This window comes from Balaenoptera acutorostrata, chromosome 4, assembly GCF_949987535.1.
Source record: "Balaenoptera acutorostrata chromosome 4, mBalAcu1.1, whole genome shotgun sequence".
NCBI lineage: Eukaryota > Metazoa > Chordata > Mammalia > Artiodactyla > Balaenopteridae > Balaenoptera > Balaenoptera acutorostrata.
Window position 1 is genome coordinate 10304297 of NC_080067.1, and position 20805 is coordinate 10325101.

Here is a 20805-nt window from a genome sequence, read left to right on the forward strand (position 1 = left end):
TTTCTCCTCAGGTAACTACATAGTGGAGATCACTCCCTGCCAGTGTATCAAGCTCTTCTTCACTCTTTTCCTAACACCTACACAGGCTCCCACATTGTGTGAATGAGCCAGCATTTATTTAACCAGTCCTCACTGATGGACATTGTCTCCAATCTTTTGCTATTACAAATAATGTTGAAGCAGCTGTAATTTTTACATTTCCGGGGTTCTTCCGTACATTTTTACTGTTCAGTTGGGCATCCCAATTTCTAACTCCCTTTCTATGCAACATCGTTTCAGAGCAGCTCTTTACATCGTGACTGACAGTCACTTTATTCCTTAGTGTCTTTAAACAGTGAAGGAGAGCTGACACAAAGGATAAATACGGTAAGCTGCCGATCTAGTCTTCCTTCTTCTCTATTTTTTCCCCTCCTAATAGGAACTATGGCCCTAATTCCTGTCATGCTAATAAGGCTTAAGAACCTCCCTGGTTTCAAAAAAGAACAGTAATTAGTAAAATTCATTACAGTGCCTAGGAAACTACTACACTGACCACTCTCCTTTAATTCAGCCTCTCTTTTGCCAACACCCCAACTTGGTCACTAAACCCCCTCCAGCGCACTGCTGTGTGGCCTGGCTCACATGGGGGCGCTGCATCCCCCATATCTAGTTCTGACTTTCCTGGATGTGCTTGGCTTAACAGACGGGAAAAATAGACAGACAAAAAAATAATAACCACGAGTAGGTGGCGATGACGCTCTAAAACCCAGGATTTCTGCTGGAGTAAAACACACGTACACAATTGTTCCCTGGTCAGGTCTGAGAGACTCCCTGGCGTGTGCTGGGATGACTCAGACCCGCTTCCTAGAACACGGCCAGGTGAGGTCCCGATGGTAGGACCCTGATGGGTCTTAGGTTTTAATACTTCAGCACGATCTGGATTTCAGGACATCAATCGTTAATCTTCATAATGTTTCTATTTCGGATAGTCAGGAAGCATTATGGTCTTATAAGCGTCACTGAGGCTCAGTAGACGGACGTCTAGACTGGAACACGGGAAAGAGAAGAGACACAGGAGAAGAGGTGGAGCAGTAGCTCTCTGTGTAACAAGAAGGTATAGAGTTGTACGGTCTCCGAGGGGCGTGGGAAGGGAAATGGTTGTGACATTATCGTGGGACCCCACCATACAGCTGCCTGACCAGAAGCGGGCTTTTTGAGACGCTTTCTTATTACAAATCTCAATACTGGCACAAAGATGTGACACAATAGTACTGGCGGATTTTTCAACCACCCAGATGTATGCTTGGGAGCCTCACGCCACTGGAGGCAGTCGGCTTAACTCGCCTTGCTGACCATCTGACCACTAAGGTGACCGGAACTGCCCCGCGGGGCTTCACTCCAACCAACAGGTAAGAACCCGCAGGTAACACAAGCACGGAACAGCTGAAGGCGGGAATACCGAGCTCAGACAAACATCTGTCCTAGATTTTAAGAAAGCAGCTTTCAGAAAGTTCAGAAGAACACAGGGCCAGAGGCTGCCTTGAGAAGGACTGAGGACTCAAGGAAGAAACACAGTCAAGATGATAAAAAATGATACCGATTAGGATGAAATGGAGAAACTTTTTTTTTTTTTTTTTTTGGTCACACCACGCAGCTTGCAGGATCTTAGTTCCCTGACCAGGGATGGAACCCCTAACCTCGCAGTGAAAGTGCGGAGTTCTAACCACTGGACAGCCAGGTAAGTCCCATGATGAAATGGGGAAACATTTAAGGAAACAAGTATAGCTGTCTAAAAAGCTCATATTCTACATGTCTATGAAAAAGTGAGACAATTCCCCCTTATCCTCCCCCTCTTAAAATATCTATAGCCCAATAAAAGTCCACAGGGAAGTGAAAAGTATATTATTAATGAAGTTCTTTCAAAATGGGCACAAAAAGGTGATTAGTTGAAAAATGGAAAAGTTACATTAAAAATATAAAACCCCACATTTAAAAAAGTGGTCAAGACAATCAGTCCCATTATCATTTATTTCATTGTCTGGTTTGCTACATAACACACCTGTTTCTTTAAAAAGATTTTCGTATTATTAACTTATAGACTAATCTTTACAAACATTCCGCCAATCCACTGATATGTAGCATATGTTGATTTTATTTTTTAAGGAAATAAAAGGATTCTCACCTTGATCTATACAGCATGATTGTACTTTTCACTGCTCCCCTGTGATATGCAAAGTCCAGGCCAAAGACATGATCAAGGGAAACAAAAGACAACTCACTTTACACCTACTATATAGGAAACTTGGAAAGAGGCTATAGAACTTTCCCGAGGAAATGGTAAAGAAAAACTTGAATATTGGTTTGTCTGAGTCCAATGGCCTAAGGTTTCCCAACTATCATGCATTATTTCTAAACAAGAATCCCAGCCCTTAATATGAGCTCTTGGGATGGTTGTGTGTATCCAATAATTACACTCTGAGGCAGAACACTGCAGGGGTATCAGACAGGCACTGACCCTGTTCTAAGGGAATACAAGGGGAGAGAGAATGAGATCATGCCATGGAACTGGATCTGTCCATATATAACAAAGAAATCTGATTATATGTCAAGATGCGAACTGCATTATTCCCTTGATATTAAATTACCAGGAAATCTATTCTAACGTGTCACAGGAGGTCTTCACATCAACGGTGCATATAAAGAACCTGTCTGGGTTAGATGTTAAGTAACGTTCTCCCTATTTCCCAAATTACTTTCAGCAAAGAAACATTAGCCCAGTGAAAACGTCCTTATCTTATTAAGAAACTTAGAAGCAGCATCTCTTCTCCGCCTGTAAGTCAAACCATCTGTCTGAAGAGCAGAGTTTTAAAGTAGATGGTGAAAATCAGATAACTAAAAACTTTAAGACTAAGTTACCACCTTCCTTCCCCTGCCCCCCACGAAGAAGCTAAGTTGTTTTCATTTTAAAATTTCTTGTTCTTTAGTTACAGTTTGAAGGTGGTGGGGTTAGGAGCCAGAGAAGAGACAGACAGACAGACAGACATGGGCAAGACAGTCAAGATTCTACTTTTTTTGTTTGTTTTTTAAATGACTGGCCCAGCTCGCATCTACAAATATCTATTTCTAAATTATTTTATCTCGAACAAGATTTTTTTTAATGTTTTCTAGTTTCACCTTTTTAAAAAAAGGACTCCAATATGAAACAATCGGGAATATTTACTTGAAGAGATAAAACTGAACTATTATCTCAGATTTCTTTAACAAGTGGATTTTTCACAATACTTCTCTATTTCTGTGATCGGTAGTCAATATTCATAACACTGAGATACAAAAGGTCTCATCATTTCGGATAATGAAAGTCATTTTTGATGCTTGAAGTAATAACACTAATCGGTCAGCCAATAACATGTATTGGTCCCACTCCATGTACAGGGCATTTGACCACCTGCTGTGCTGAGTCCCATTAAGACCCATTACTTAAACATGCTGAACACTGTAAAAAGCTACAGACTTCTAGAAGCATGGGGAGAAAGCCAGGGTAAGGGGACTAGTGCTTACATTATCTGCTCACTGACAACCATTTCATAAAGAAATCTTTATAACTTTGTTCTGGAATACAATGGCTGAGTGTACAGGCCTTAGAGTAGCAAATAGGGCAATAGCATTACAACGATGTGAGAACACGTACAATTTCTGCTTTTTTTAATCAATGCCAAAATAAACTCTGTAGGTGCAGTAGCAAATTGGGATTTTTGTATGAGGAATCATACTATGAAAGGGAGATTCTGTAGGCATGCAAGGACTATGTATTACAATGTGAAACTTTACAGAGTAAATTACAAACAACTGGTCATGTAAAGATTAATCTTAAGAAATAAATAACCAATCAGAAAAGCGGAAATCTCTGAAAACTTGAGGACATCCATTCTGTGTTTTCTCCTTAGTGAGTAGAGAGAAGATGAGAATAAACACCTCCCCTGAGAGAGCTGACTGCCCTTGTCCCTATTATAAAATTGTAAGCAATTATGTTGAAAATTTACATAACAAGGAAGAAAGGGAGCTCTTATCATTTCCTGCCAGAGTATGCTCAGTGGAGTGACAAAAATGCTGAACTCTGATTAAAGAAAGGTGATCTGGGGGTGCCTGTCCCCCACAGACGGGGCCCGGGAGCAGCCAGCTCGGCTCAGCCGCGGCCTCGGGGTGCAGGCTGGACCTCAGGACGCCTGCACCTCCGATTACTTTGCTCAGGAATAAGACCTGGTCGCTCACTGTGATGGGTCTCTGGGCAGCTTTGGGAGGTTAGTTCTGCTTCGCGCCTTCTTACTAACTACACTATTAATTCCACAGATAGGCAAGCGTCCCTTTGTGCTTACACAAAGTAAATATCTGATTTTTTGCATGTCCCTTGTTTACCAGTTATCAATGTGTCTTTTGCCTGCCTCTCTACGTTGCTGATATTTTAGGGTGACAGGCCCTGCACTTTGGGAGGGGGGACTATCTGTCTACATGGGTACAATGCCTAGAAGCCGCCCTCGCAGGCGGGCTTGTAAAATGCTGTTAAGTGGAGCCTTTACAGTTCTTAAAAAGATAAGAAGATGCAGGAAAACTACCCAAACCAGCTTCTCCTGAGCTGGTAAAAGAGCAGACACTGCAGTTGCCAGACCATGTCGGTAAGTGAGGCAAGAGATAACAGCTAATTCTGGCCAAAGAAATTAACATCTTTGTTAAGTTTTAGAACACTTCATTTGAAAACCAATACTAACTAGGTAAACGGTCTTTCGAAAAACATGACGTGATACAATATCACGGTGCTACATCATTTAACAGTCAAAATATACGGTGTGTTCAAAAGCATGAAAGTTTGAAGGCTGGGGGCATATTACACAAATTCAATGACATGCTTGGAAACATGAACTAAAATTTGGGGTTAAAGTCTAGAAAGCAGCAAATGACCACATCTCAAGCACAGCCCTGGCTGGGCCTGCTGTGGGTCCTCTTTTTGTCAAGCAGATTGTCTCTGTGCCTTGGCTGCTCTGTGCCAAAGACCCTACAATTAGGTTCCTCTGACTCCGTGACCCCAAGTTTGTGTTTCTAGAAAAGAGCTGTGGGTTATTTTTCTTCTGGAATGTTAACCAGAAGAATGTATACCATTTTCTTCTGGAATGCTCAAATTCCTTTCTGGTAATGAACTTGAGGACCAGGGAAGTAAACAGTAGGTCATCAAACAGCAGAGAAAGGGCAAACAGAAAGGCCATAGTCAGTGATTCCTGCCAGAGTGTAGTTCATTCTGCTCTAAAGGGAACAGAAGACACAGGCCACACAAACAAAACACAAGGCCAGGCCCTGGGCCCACGGTGGACCTTTCCACTTATAGCCACAGGGTTAAATTTTAAAAATTGGTATGGCCACACAGAAGTATATTATTTGATTTTTATGTAAAGAACAATGTTTTGGAAATTTATTGCTTCTTTTCATGTCATCTCTCAAAAATTTAAACAGCTCAGATTTTTTATAGAGGGAGGTGCTTGTTTCACATAATTTTCCAATTATTGTTTCAAAACACTGCAACTTAAATATTTTAAAGGGTTTGTTTTTGAGGGGCTTAAAGCTTAATGACAAAAGATGGAATGTAGTGCTGACAGATTATCATGTTTTAAAAAAATTAATAAAGAAGTGTAAAGATGATACATAATTACATTAGCTAAGAATACTAATGCAACTGCATATAATGGAATGTAGTAAAGAGAAGTTTCCAGTCCTATCAAGTTTCCCGCCTCCCATCACAGATAAACCTAGATGAAAATCAAACAGCCATAAAAATAAAATAAAAATTTTAAAATACATGATACATACAATACTAAGATATGAAGAAGAGGCTTTGCCTTGAAGGGAAGGGGGGCTCAGTCAGAAACATGGCAGCATTTCCTCTTTGATGGAAACGAACGGCATTTATTCATGCCAAACATGAAGCAGACGACCTTTCAAACATTCTGGATGGGATTTTCTATACCAATCTAAATGATCTGAATCGAAAATGTACCATGTAGCACACGGCTCAAAATTTTCAGAAGCAAGTATAATTTTAAGAAATACTCCATAAGAGACATATTGATCTTAAATTTATATACCTAAAGATTACTTTTTCAACTGAAAATTTACTTAGCTATCCTAAAAAGCTCTTTTATCACAAGCATACCCAGTGCAAAAATATTTCTGTGTGTGTTGAAAATAGAAACCAAAATCATAGGGTAGAATATTTCAAATGGTGACAAAAGAAATATATATTTATAATTTTAATTTATTTCAAATTTCCCAAGTTAGGTACAGTGAGCTACTTCCTGGAAGATGGAATTCCATATAACACAAGTCTACCTGGGATCTCATTCAAGAGATCAATTTGTCCAGTTTTACAAGTACCTCAAAATAACACGGTCTCATGTCACAATGTCAAAGTCCCTTGAGAACAAAATATGGATCATTTTTTCCAACTAACGTATATATAGAACGTGTTAAAATATACAGGCTTTGTAAACTACACGCTCTGCCCCCCAAACCCCAGGGGCCTGAAGTTTGGGTGTGCTTCCAGCACGTGGGCGCTGACGCCATAATCTCCATGGAGACGCAGAAATGCCTCATGACGTTTCATACAGTTCCAGCTGGTAGTCTCTCTCTCTCGGCCTTCTTCCCAAACAATCTTGGCATTAGCAAAAGCCGAATTATTTTCAGATGGATTTCGAGCTGTTCAATGCAATTCCATTTATCTATCTGAGGGGCGATAGATAAACCAGGTCTCTTAAATATACCCTCGAAACCCAGAAGGATGCCACGCCCACGGCATTACGCTTTGTGAACGGACTGCGTGAGGGGGGCGTGCCTTCCTCCGCCGGCGCTCCACCTGGGGAAGCCGGGTGAGACGGAGGGGCGTGCCTCGCGTCCTCTGCGGAATCCAGCGACCATGCCACCCTTCTAAACACGGGCCACGGGGCTCACCTGGGCTGGGATCAGACGAGGAACAAACAGCAGACCCTCCTCACTTCACTGTGTTGAGAAACAAAACGGCCTCTTCACCCCCATTGTACTCAAAGACGAGCTTTTCACCCGGAGGACACGTGTGTCTGGATGGCCCTCGGAAGTCAGTCCTTTCCCCTCTACCAGTTGGGCACCATCACGAGGCCCTCGGGACGCCCCCCTGTTCACCTCTCCCTTTCTTTTTACGCCTCTTATTTTAATTTTTGAACAGATAATATAGTCGCACGGCTTACAATTTAAAAAGTATAGACTGGTATACGGAGAACGACCTTTCCCTCCCCGTCACCCAGCCTCCTTGGCCCCTCCCACTGGGCATCCACGGTTACCCCCTCCTTGAGAGAGCGGCGCCCTCAGCATCTCACAAGGCTCTAGCCCCCTGCCCCACCTTTTAAAACACATGAGCAGGGACTTCCCTGGTGGCACAGAGGTTAAGAATCTGCCTGCCAAGGCAGGGCACATGGGTTCGAGCCCTGGTCCGGGAAGATCCCACATGCCGCGGAGCAACTAAGCCCGTGAGCCACAACTACTGAGCCTGCGCTCTGGAGCCCGCGAGCCACAACTACTGAGCCTGCTCACCTAGAACCCGTGCTCCGCAACAAGAGAAGCCACCACAATGAGAAGCCCGCGCACCACAACGAAGAGTAGCCCCCGCTTGCCACAACTAGAGAAAGCCCGTGCGCAGCAACAAAGACCCAACACAGCCAAAGACAAATAATAAATAAATTAATTAATTTAAAAAAAAAAACCGAGCAAATAGCACACACTGTTTGCCTTGCCTTTTTAAACTATGTATATATACACATACACACACATATACACACACACACATATACATATGTTTTTTTATCTTTATGTGTATATAAGATCTTCCTTATATAGGTATATATATGTAGTCTGTGTGTCTGTGCAGGTGAATATATACACATACATTATTTCTTTATTCTTTTTGAAAGGGTAGCGTAATGTCCCATCATATGGATCTATCATAACATATTTAACAAGGACCCTCCTATTGAACACTTAGGTTGCAACATTTAGGTTGTTCTCAGTGTTATAAAGAAAACTCTATACACATGTATTTCCCCAAATATGTGATCAAATCTTTAGAATAAACTCAAAAAAAAAATAGGAGTTGCTATTTCAAAGTGTACATGATTCGTAATTCCGAAATTTACTGCCTTGTGGCCTTCCCTAGGTGTGGACCCAATTTATACCCCTAACAATGTGACAGTTCCGTTTCCCCTATATTCCCACCCATCAGTCATGATATGTGTGTGACGGAACTTTGGGGTCTCTGATATGAACGTTTGGATCTGATGCATGAAAAGTGGCATCTCCTTGAAACACCTCATTCTCCAGAAGATCAGAGGGTCCTCCTCCTACCCGTCTGGCTGCACCCTAACCTCCGGGGTTGCTCTCCTGTGTCTCCCCAACGTCCAAACGGTGAAAGCCCAGGGCTCCATCTTCTCTATTCATTGTCACTGCTTAGAAGATCTCGGTCTCCAAGCTTGAAAGACCACTTTCGTGCCCACGGCTTCCAAATTCATTGCCTCCGGTCTGGACCTCTCTCTGAACTTTAGACTTGGAAGTCAACCAGGCATACCAAACTTAACACATCTACAACCAAACCTCTGATCTTCCCTCTCAAACCCTCTCCCCCCCAGTCCTCCCCATCTTGGTAAAGAGAACCCAACCAAGAATCCTGCAGTCCTGCCCTCTTTCTTTCCTCCCTCCCCACGTCCAATCCATGAATAAATCCTGTTAGCCATCACCACTGCCCAGACCCCCCCAGATCAAGCCGTTGAGTGGCCTGGATGGTTGCAAAAGCCTCCTGGGTGGTCCTCCAGCACCTGCTTTCACCCCCACCCCTTACCCCCTGCTTATCGGATGCCGCCACTCTTCCGCTCAGACCCTCAGGAAGAGATTCCATCTCTCTGAGAGCAGAGCCGGCGTCCTCGCAACAGCCCGGCCCGTTGTCACCTGGCTCCTGCCCTCCCGGCCCCTTGCTCCCAGCACTGTGGCCAGGAGGGCCGTCTTCCTGAAATAATCTCCTTCCAGATATTTGATAAGCTTGCTCTCTGCCTCCAATCATGCCTGCACAGATGTCACCGGTTCCCTGAGGTCCTGGCTGAGCACTTTATTGAAAAGAGCCACTGCCCACCCCTGCCCCCGCCCTGTCCCCCTCTCTGCCTCACTGATTACAAAACACTCACCACTGTCAGACACAGTGAGTGTTGTATTTACTTGCTTTTTTATTTTCTGTCTCCCATGACTCGACTTCAGCTTTGAGAAGGCCGGGGTTTAGACTCTGCGTTCATAATTGTCCCTCTACCTGTAGCAGGTTTGCATCGTTTATGGGTGAGTCTGGACATCCTTTCATTTTATTTTAGAGTCTTTTGAATTTCCCTTGTTGTGAACTGTGTTCATATTCTTTGCAAAGAATACAAACATGAGGGTTGTTGGCCTTTTTCAGACTGATCTTAGGAGTTCCTTGTGTATTAGGGATATTAGCCTTTCCTGATACGTATCGCTAACATTTTTTTCTTAGTTTCTCGTTGTTGTTGCAGCTTTGCTTCTGATCCTTTGTTCCATACAGAATTTTTTGCATGCAGTCTAATCCATCAAAGGGCTGTGTGTGTGTGTGTGTGTGTGTGTGTGTGTGTGTGTGTGTTTGAATGTTCTGCTGCAGCTTCTGGGTCTGTGCTATCTCCCGTCTGTGCCGCGGCCACTGCTGGCCTGGGCCTGGCTGTCCCTGCGGGGGCTCCTCTCCCGCCTGGAATTCCCGCCCCACCAGCCTTGCTCCCAAACCACTTTCCTGACTCAACTGCAGCTCCGAACTCTGGTTCCGTGCTGACCCAATGGGTCAGTCACGGGCTGTGTTGTCCTCTCACCAGAGGACCAAGTTCCCTGTGCAGTGAGGATTCTGCTTGCGCCTCTCCTGCTCTCGGCCTGGAGCCCTGGGGCGGGGAAGTGAGGTCCCCAGCCTCCCTCAGACTGAGAGTAGGACCTAATAAATGTCTGTGAAGAAACAAATAGACGAATAACCACAGCATTCCACATTCAATTCAATTCAGCAAATATCTACTGAGTGCCAGCTTTGGCAAGGCGCTGTTCTTGGCGTCGGTGGGAGATGATATGAATAACAAAGCTCCCTGCTCTCAAGGAGTTTACATTCTAGTTGGAAGGAGACACACAATAACCAAGGAACATGAGCAAATGATACTGTGGTTGGAAGGTAATGACTGCTATAGGAAAAAAAAAAAAAAGGTAGAGCAGGGCAGGGGCTCAGACGTGCCGGGATGTTTTTAAGGTTTGAGGTTGAAGTAAAATATCCAGTTCTGAATTATTAATACAAACTCATAATCATATCCTGGGATCGCCTATATTTCCTCCCAATCCTTTCTTCATTAAAGAACTCATCCATAGGGGGCTTCCCTGGTGGCACGGTGGTTGAGAATCTGCCTGCCAATGCAGGGGACACGGGTTTGAGCCCCGGTTTGGGAAGATCCCACATGCTGCAGAGCAACTGGGCCCGTGAGCCACAACTACTGAGCCTGCGCGTCTGGAGCCTGTGCTCCGCAACAAGAGAGGCCGTGATAGTGAGAGGCCCGCGCATCGCGATGAAGAGTGGCCCCCACTTGCCGCAACTGGAGAAAGCCCTCGCACAGAAACGAAGACCCAGCACAGCCATAAATAAATAAATAAATAAATAAATAAAAATAATTTAAAAAATTAAAAAAATAATAAAAAAGAATTTATTAAAAAAAAAAAAGAACTCATCCATAGCACAGGGAACTCTACTCAATGCTCTGTGGTGACCTAAATGGGAAAGAAATCCAAAAAAGAGGGGATGTATGTATACGTATAGCTGTTTCACTCTGCTGCACAGTAGAAACTAACACAACATCGTAAAGCAACTATACTCCAATGAAAATTAATTTTAAAAAACCCAAGAACTCATCCATTCAAATAACTCCTCCATTTGGATGATACTAATTCTATCTGTAGATGCCACTCCACCCCAAGCTTTACTACAGTTGCTTCGACAATGTGCTAGCTATTTCCATTTGACCCTCTGCTATGGTCTGTTTTGTGTCCCCCTGCCCAAGCCCAATCCATATGTTGCAACCCTCATGCCCAAAGGGATGGTGTTAGGAGGTGGGACCTTTGGGAGGTGCTTAGGTCCGGAGTATGGAGCCCTCATGAATGGGATTAGTCCTCTTTTAAAGCTCTACCCCTTCCAGCATGTGAGGACCCTGCAAGAAAGTGCCAGCTCCGAACCAGGAAATGGGCCCTCACCTCGCGATCTTGGACTTCCCAGCCTCCCAAGCTGTGAGAGGTAAGTCTCTGTAGTTTTAAGCCCTCTGCTCTGTGACACTTTGTTATAGCAGCCCGACTGGACCACGACAGCCACCCTACATGATCCCAGGCCCAGCACGCCTGAACCAGACCTTCACAGTCACCTTCCCCCTTCCCCAGTAGCTCAGGCCCCCACATTCCAGTGCTGTGTGGAATATTGGAACACGGAGGGCAGAGGAGAGAGATGGGTCAGTCAGTGAGTCCCCAGGCCTGTCCCAAACTATTTCATGACCCCACGGCCTACGGCAGTTTCCAGAAGTGTTCAAGACGTTGACAGACAGAGCTTGAAAGAAGGGCTTTATAACCGAATACATTTGGTTTGGGAAATGCTGAGTTAAACTAGGCAACATTTAGCATGCTGATGTGTCCCAAGAGTCTCCAAAGGGGAATACGCTGTGTTATGAAGATTTGGTGATGAAACCCTTTGCCCAAGGAGCATGGCTAATGTCCCTCAAATTAGGCTTTGGGCAACGTTGGCCTTAGAAGTCAACGCCAAACACTCTGTCCTTGAATTAAAAGGCTCCCGTCATATAACCCAACCTCTACTTCCAACCCTAATTTCTGCTGCTTCCCAAAGCAAACATTTCCCTTCGGACAGGACAACATACGCCATGTGCATGGAAAGCACACCTGGACGATGAAGCCTCTCCACTCTGGCCCACCAGAGAAGCCCCGTCCCTCCGTTCTCCTCACACGGACCGTACGTGCCTCTCTCAAGCCCCTGGCTCAAGCCCCACCCCCTCCCTACCAACAAAATCCCCTGGCCTGCTCAGTCTCTCAGATTCCACTTATACCCGTTGCCTAATCTACTGGCTTGGTTGTGTTTTATAACTTTCAGTGGTAGCAGAGCCCGTGCATTAGTTTTTGCATCTCTAATCAATACTTAGTACAGCATCTTGTCATTAAACACATTCCACAGATGCATGACTGCATTTTTCCTTTACTATGTTAACATGTGTAATGACATATTTTTGACAAGGCACTGACCTATAATGAAAGAATACAGGTTAATTTAAATTGCTTCAAATTCCTTATTCTTAGAAGATTTACCTCTAAATATTGTTAAAACATTCTTAGAATGCATTTGTTCACTTTACTCACTACAGTCCCTTATTTATATTATATTATATATCATATATCATATCATATGATTTGTATACCACAGAATTTGAAAGACAGAAAAAGCCTTAGAGACCATCTAGGCTATTTACTTCATTTTAGATCCAAGAATACCTAATCAGATATATGTGTGTGTATGTGTGTGTGTGTGTGTGTGTGTGCATAAAACCTTCTGGTATTTGAGAAAGATGATTTAATTTACTGTGGACTTGACTTGTGGTTCGTCTCAAATTTAATAAACACGTATGATGGAATAATAACAAAAATGATTTTTATGGGAGTGCCAGAGTTGAAGGAAGCCTGACCCCTCCCCAGAAGATAATCTGCTGAGATGCTGAGAGCTGCCATTTATTTATTTATTTATCTATTTATTTATGGCTGCGTTGGGTCTTTGTTGCTGTGAACGGGCTTTCTCTAGTTGCGGCGAGCAGGGGCAACTCTTCATTGCAGTGCGTGGGCTTCTCATTGCAGTGGCTTCTCTTGCTGCAGAGCATGGGCTCTAGGCGCACAGGCTGCAGTAGTTGTGGCATGTGGGCTCAGTATTTGTGGCTCTAGAGGGCAGGCTCAGTAGTTGTGGTGCATGGGCTTAGTTGCTCTGCGGCATGGGGGATCTTCCCAGACCAGGGCTTGAACCTGTGTCCCCTGCATTGGCAGGCCGACTCCCAACCATTGCGCCACCAGGGAAGCCCGAGAGTTGCCATTTAGATGAAAAGTGATGCGTTCAGAGACTCTGTGGGTTTACAGGGAAGGAGGAGGCAGAGGAAGAAGCGACAAGAAAGCACAGCTTTGGGATCTGCGCACAGGACAGATATCCAGGGAGGTCACACATCCGCCCATCTCCCTCCCCTTCACTCCTGGCACCGGGAAATGTCACCAGTGAAAGCCGTGCTGGGAAGAAGGAATCGCTCTCATCAATCCGGCAGGCAGGCACGGAGCGGTCACCCTTTGCAGGGCGGGGAGGGGTGGGGAGAGGCTCAGAGGTGAGCATGAACCCAGAGGGGCCTCTCTGCTCCACCCTCTAAAGAGAGCTTCTCGTTCAAGTGCAAGTTCCTGGGCCCCAACCCCGAGGATTCAATACTGGGGGGCGAAGCAAAGAAACTGCACTTTACACAAGCGTCCCTAGGAGACTCTGACCACACTTGTAGGAAATACTGCTGCGATGACAGCTATGTGGTTGTCTGAAGGCAGGATGGGGTGATGGGCACCCGAGACGGTGGGGTGTGGTGAGACAGCTGGTTCCTACAGACTGCTTGCTTGTTTAGACTTCCTGCCTAAGTTGGTCTAGTTGTCACTTTTGTGATCATCCCTCTACCCTCCCTTATCATCAGCAAAGGTTCCTTTTGAGGGAATTAAGAAGGATGGGGCGGGGGGGGGTGGTGGCCAGGCTGGCCCACCGACAATGACCTTCCTACTTCTTGGCTTCTGTGGCTTCACTAACTGTTAGTTAATTAAAGTGCCCGGGAGAGCATCTGGTGACTCTTAGAAAAGGAAAGAGGCCGAGGGTCCCAAAGGAGTTAAGGGTTCATGTGTCTCACCTTCAGAGAGGTCACTCTTCACCTTCAAAGTGAGGCGTTAACTCTCCCCCTTGAAACGCACGCTGACAGGCTGCAACTCATGCACCCATGCCATCGCATGGGATTACTTATTTGATCTTCTCTTTTTAGGTGACTGTAATCAGGCCGTTCCAAAATTGCTGCTTAGGCAACTGATCTGAGGTCACTGTATTCTAGAACCCGTGGGGCTATCGGGGACGCATACAACTCACTGTCACTTAGAAGGAGGAAAATGAGCCAGGGAGAAGTCGAGTGACTAACGTAATACCACACAGCAAGACATGGTACAGGGGGCCCAGGAGCATAGGTTTCTGGATCCCCAGGGAAGAACCTCTTACTTCTGTCAACTGGGGCTGAGAAACATCCTGACATAAGCGAAGACAAAAGTTACAGGCTCCCAGGCTTCCTTCTGCAAACACTGTTAACAGAACACTGCGAAGTGTTTTCAGAATGACTCGTACAGGTGATTTTACGTTTGCTGTGTTGAGCGAGACAATGATGTGAGCAAAGCAAGTGATGGATGGTGACAGGTTACTTATCCGGAAACCTTCGCTGCTGAGAACACACTGAAATCCCAGGAGTTTGAAAAACAACAGAGGCCTCTGAGCAATGTCATGTGGGTCTGCCTGACATCCTGCTTGTTCTCCCCACGTGGACGCGTCAGGCTCTCTCTGCTTCGAGGTAAGATAAATCTATCAAGCTTGGTCCCAGGGGAAAGGCCGGCAGACCAGAAGCAGCAAATCAGAAAGAGAACAAAAGAGTCGTGTACAAACAGGCAGTGGGAAATGCAGCACAAACAGTAGGAGCAGTAGCGAGTGAAAGCCGAAGGAGAGGAGACGGAACTAAACTGTGACCCCTGGGATGGGATCTCAACAGGAAGCCCCAGTGCACAGCGCAAGGGCCCTGAAAACGTAAGGCTCCTGGGGGCATCGCCGCATTAACCACAGCAAATAACCACCCTGGGTCATCAAAAGTTCAAATTACTTTTGGCAGCCAAATTTAAGAAAGCAGAGATGTGTAGAATCCATTACAGAAAAATTTCCCGTAAGCAGATTAAAAGGAAGGGTAATTAAAGCTTTTGTTATTTCGAAAGCTGCCTTCCATCCCACTTTACTCAGTAATGATGCACCCCTGCCGTGCATGGGAGCCCCTCAGAGCTTTCAGAAGAGAAGCTTCTACTTGAACAGGTTGGGGGGCCGTGGCTGGGCTTTCTTTCACTTAGAGTTTGACTGCCCCCCCCCTGCAACAGGACACTGGAAAGAGCAGGGACCCGACTCTCCTTCCAGAAGAGGAGCCAGGCTCTCGCCCACTGGGTGCAGACGCCACCTCTGCACCTGGCCTGCCCAGAAAGCCGGGGTGGCAGGGGTCCTGGGCGGCAAGCACCTGCCTCACCCACCTGGCCCCAAGCCTGGTGGGCGTGGCCACGCCTCCTCCAGGACCACCTCGGTCAAGGATTCCTGCCACAGGTCAAGGATCCCTGTCGCAGCTTCCACCGCTCCATCCCTTCCTTCCTCTTTCTTAAACTTAGTAAATTAAATTAAGTTTAAATTTAGCAGTGATTTAATGTTTGGCAGAAGGATGCGTACACCTAGTTTAAAGATAAAGAGTCATCACCAATCCCCCCTCTCCAGAAGCAGTTACATTCAACACCTTTAGCTGAGTTTGTTTCCTTTTTGAGTATCTATGTCCATGTTGCTAAGTAACAGGCATATACTGTTTAGATTTTTTTCCCCAAGCATTACTTATTAAACTGCCCAGATGAAGGATGAGAATTTGGCTATTTTCAAGCTCCTCACCGTCAGGACTCTCGGCCGTCTGGGACCTAGTTGCTCCTGAATCCAGCTTTCGGACAGCTCTCCCCTTTCATTCTCACCTTTACCCCGACCCCCAGAGTCATCTGCTGCCACCAGGTCCCGGCCTGGGGGGGTCTCCACGAAGTCAGACTGTGCCCCCATCCCTGCCAGCTTCAGGCTCAGCTTTCTTGAGTCAGCTAAGTCAACTTTCCTTTTCCTGTTTCCAAAATTTTGTTGCTCCCATTTTCTTTGTCCTTATAAGTTTTTTATTTTAAAAAAACGCTACTGTCATTTTAATGAGGCTCAGAAGGGAGTGGACATTAAATGCATGTGTTAATGCACCATCTTGGACAGGAAGTAAGTTACTGACAGGAAATAAGTCATTGATTTCTTTTTTTCTTCCCAGAGAACAAATGATTTTCCATTTAAATTCAATGCACCGAAGCAAAGCAGTCTGGACGACCTCCTAGATCATCTTCCTATTCTTTACGGAACAGATCGATTCAGTGACTAACTAAAATTCAAACACAGGCTGCCGTGTTGGGGCCATTGAAGGAGAGAAAGAGCTAGACATTAGAAAGTGGAAAAGATGTTTCCCCTGAAAGAATCCGGCTAATCTTTTATCTGCTTTTATAAACTTTTGAAAAAGAACTTGTATGAACTTTTACAGTGCTTCTCCCTCTGGAGATTCCGGCCCTGCCCCCCTGTGTGTGTTCCTTTCCATCACCCACTTGGATACTTCCTGGGAGAACAAGCATTTGTTAGACCCAGGAGGACGTGTGCTCGTTACTTCACACAGACCCGTTCCTGCACGGCCGTGCCATCCATCACTTCTCTGCCTTTCTCACTCGCCTGGCAGCCCAGATCCACTCATCCCACAGCCCTCCCCGCGATCCAAACATTCCGTCAGTCCCTGTCGCGGGCACCACTGGCCTCTGGCTCTGAGCAAATGCTCCACATCCTGCCCTTCCTGTACCCCCTTCCACCGCACCCCACAGCCGGCATCCCCCCCTTCTCAGTGGAAAACACTCCTCCACCCCAGGATGCGTCCACACGCCACGGCTCTACCTTTCCAAGGTCAAGTGTTTCACAGCTACGCTTCATTCCTGCCTCCTCACTTCCTGCATCCTTTATCCTGGGCTCATCTTTTAGCACCTTCCTCTTTGTTTCTTCACTGGATCTTCCATATTCCTAGGAACGTGGTTTTCTTATTAAGATTTCCCTTATTAAGATTTCCCGTTAACCCGCCAAACTTCTGTGCTGGCATTTTCTCTTCTTAAAAGAGTGGACTACACAGGCTGTCCCAACTGCCCCTCACCTGGCTGTTCTCACCTCCCTTCCTTGGTCCCTTTGGGTCCCTGCCTGCTGCGCGAGCAGCTTCCTGGCCCACCTTGGCTGCGGGTCTTCACTTACCGGCGTTCCTCCCCGGCCTCGGTCTCTCCTCCCAGTATCAGCATCAGCAGACTCATTTCTAGCTCCAAAAAATCAGTTACACAGCGGGGAGTCTGAACCTGTCCCAACTGGGCGCACTTTCCAACACGGGACTGGAGGCCGGTGGCGTGTGACTCCTTATTTTCACTTATTTACATGAAGGTTTATCTAATGAGAATATAGGTTTGTGTTTAAAAGTGTGGAATACTTCTAAAATAATCCTCTCTTCCAGCACTTTGGTGACCTATCCCTTCACTTTGTCATTGCAAGATTAAAGATCTGCAAGCAGAAGAACAATTACTCACCAAAAGTAAAATCTTATGCAAATGCTATTGAGCCCAATACAAATTAGCAACTCTTCAGATGACTAAGAACGATATGCCTTACGATAACTGTAAACATAAGAAACAAAGATCAAGAGACTCTAAAATAAGCACTTGGGACAACAGAAGGGCTGTGTAGGCGGTCGGCAGTAATTATGAAACCGAGAGATGATCGTTATGTGCTTCTGAAGGGCTTTCAACCCGAAGCAACTCAGACCATTAACAGTGGTTATCCCCACTCCTACCTCCCCAAGCAAAACCCTTAACAGACAAGACTCTTCAGCTTTTTAAATACAAGCAAATATATCCCTTACTGAAATCGAACAGAAAAACAACATAAAGCTGCCTGATGCTAGACATGATCAAATTTCATAAGCCAAGGAAGTTGCAAAGAATTGCCAATAACTCAAATGGTTAAATTAATAGCCAGTTCTTTTTTTCCGAAAAAGTGTGGTTTCAGATTCTAACGGTCCACAACTCTCATAGCAATACATGCATTTAATAGAATCGAATACTTCATAAAAGCCAAATCACATTTAGCCAGTTAATATCTGAGCGACTCCGCTGTGCAGGTGTTAGAACAGATGTCACGGGTAAAATAGAGAGAGTCACTCAGCATGCAAGCCTGGTGCACAGGAGGTCACTGTCCCGTTTGGAAGATGGGACACGTTAATAAAAGACCCAGTGACCGAAGAGGCTTGATCGGCTGAACCAGATGCATGTCTGAAGGGCTGAATGGAATGGGTCCGGAACACACATCCCGGAATCAGGAAAGCCCCTGGGAGACTAATGAGATGAGAAGAAGACAAGGACAGACTGGCAAAGAGGAGGGAGACAGAGGTCCTACCTTGTGGAAATCTAAGTGGAAACACAGGGGATGGCAGGGGGCGCGGGGTAGCCCAAAGCCCGGCTGGACGAACAACCTCACATCTTCTTCCTCACTGTTCCCAACAACCTCCAGCGGGTCCTGCCCACAACAGTCCTCTGCACACAGCTATTATGATCGTCACCTGAAAGCTCAACTTCTCTCCCCTTCCACTAAAAAATCAGGGGTTCCCCGCTGCCTCACAAGCCAAGTTCAGGCTCCTGAGTCACACACAGTAAGTACTCAATGCGTCTGACTGTGTGTGGTTACTTCCATACGTCCTGTTTGATTTGAAGGTTCTAGAAGACAAAAACCAATCTTGCTTATTTTTTTACTATTTTGGTATGTAACAGCTCTTACAAGTATCTTAGGCATAGTACAAGTTCAAAACATATTTATTAAATAAATGAACAGATGACTTAATTTAATACTTTTTATATAACATTGGCAAAGTGGGTGGGCCAGTTGGCAATGACTTTGCATAGGATGTTGGAAGTTTAGATTTGGTCAGCTACTCAATGATTTTGTGTAGGGTAGTGCATGATAAAAAGTGGTATTTGACGTAACTTGCTTTAATTGTGGTCGTAAGTGTCCCAGAAAGGACGAGAAGTAGAAAGATTACTTTGCTAATAATATTTTGCTAACAAGATGAGGATTTTTGTCTGTTGATTAGTCACTAATGTGCATATTCTTCAATAAACACCAAAAGAGAAACTGTCGCATGTATCTTTGCCTTTCATCTATTTTAAACGAGTTCGTTTCTGAGATAAGAGATGACATTTTTTTACGGCTAGGTAACAGTTATGGTCTCTTGATTTGAAAGAACAGCAACCAAAAACCCTAGAAATTAAGGACAGATACTCTTATTTAAGAATTACAAATATTCTCCACATTAGAACCTTCCAAATTGACACTCAGAATTTGAAAACTGAAAGAATTGCATTTTGCCTATTCTTATTACAATGCAGAACACTTGACTTTTTGGTTTTATCGCAGCTAAAATTGAGATGGTTGTTTATGTAAGTAGAATTTTGTAATCTAGCATAACATTTGGTTGTGAAATGAATGAATTCCTCAGCATGTGAAAATGCCAGTGCATTAACAATTTCAAGAGGTTGTAACTGGTGCCCATGGAGGTGGAAGAGATTTAGCGCAGAGGGTCTCAATCTGGGCTGCAGCTTAGAAATGCTTGGGAATCTTTAACAGCTATGAACTCTTAAGCCACACCCCAGACTATGTCAATGTATTTTTAAAGCTTCCCCCAGGTGAGTCTATGATCCAGGCTTGAGAACCAGTGAATTAGTATTTTCTTTAGCCATGAAGAAATACTTTTTATATCTGATTTTCTTGACATAGTATCAAAAAGATGAAATAGCTCAGGGGCAAAAGAGATGACGCTACTAACTTTATTTTAAAGAAAAGAACAAATTCTCACTCACCTGCCTTCTGACAGTGTACAATCTTTTCATACACAGCGTCTGCATTTTCAATCAGTGCCTTGAGGGACTGGATCATCTGCAGAGGAAACATCCAGACAGGAGGTCACACAGACAGCGGGACACAGGAGGGTCCACGCTCGGGCGCGAGGCTCTGCCCCCAACGTGGCTGAGGGGATGCGGCCACTCGTCCCTCCATCTGACGTCCCACTACTCAAGTTCATGTGTGTACGTGTTAAATGATACAGTCACACCTCCCCACACAAGGGCTTAGACCAGACTGTGCAGAGTATGTTCCTGGGGGGGGGGGGGGTCAGGCTTGTACAACACTGGATTTGAACCTCAAGCCAGTACCTGAGTTCATTTCAGTGTGAAAAGCTACAAATAAATATGTGTGCACACCCAATCTGTCCTTCATTTTAACAAAACCTCCTGCGTCACCTTACGGAAAGCTCCAGCGCCTACATGCCTTGCTCACCTCAGCCAAGATGCCTCCATCTGAATCAGTTTAAAGCTTACGATGAGGATCAAAAAACAGCATTTCTTTGATGCATTACTAATGCTAACACTCAAACAAGTATTTTTAATGTGTCTATCAGTGATTTTAAAAATTCAGTGTTGAGTTCTTGTTCTAAATTGCATGTGCTTGTTTTAGGAGCCGCGCTTGAATTAAGAAAAAGGAACAGGGTACAGCTGACCAATTATTTTACTCACCAAAATGCTGGGAAAAGATCTGTCTGAAGTAAACTTTTTGGCTCTAAAATCACTATGAAAATGGGATGGCCAGATTCAGTTCTCATGGCTCAAATGGGGACAATTATGATCCTTGCCATAACTGTAGACTCTAGCTTTTTGTTTTTGTTTTTAATTTAATTTTTATTTTATATCAGAGTATAGTTGATTTACAATGTTGTGTTA

At 44.9% G+C, this 20805-nt stretch overlaps 1 protein-coding gene across 1 annotated transcript in view; it reads right to left on the reverse strand.

Annotated features, from left to right (window-relative positions):
- Positions 1-20805, reverse strand: part of PLCL2 (phospholipase C like 2) — a 193747-nt gene that overhangs the window by 30355 nt on the left and 142587 nt on the right. Inside the window, exon 5 of the mRNA XM_057545045.1 lies at positions 19891-19966. Coding sequence (XP_057401028.1) covers positions 19891-19966 — 76 coding nt within the window. The remainder of the gene's footprint in view (positions 1-19890; positions 19967-20805) is intronic.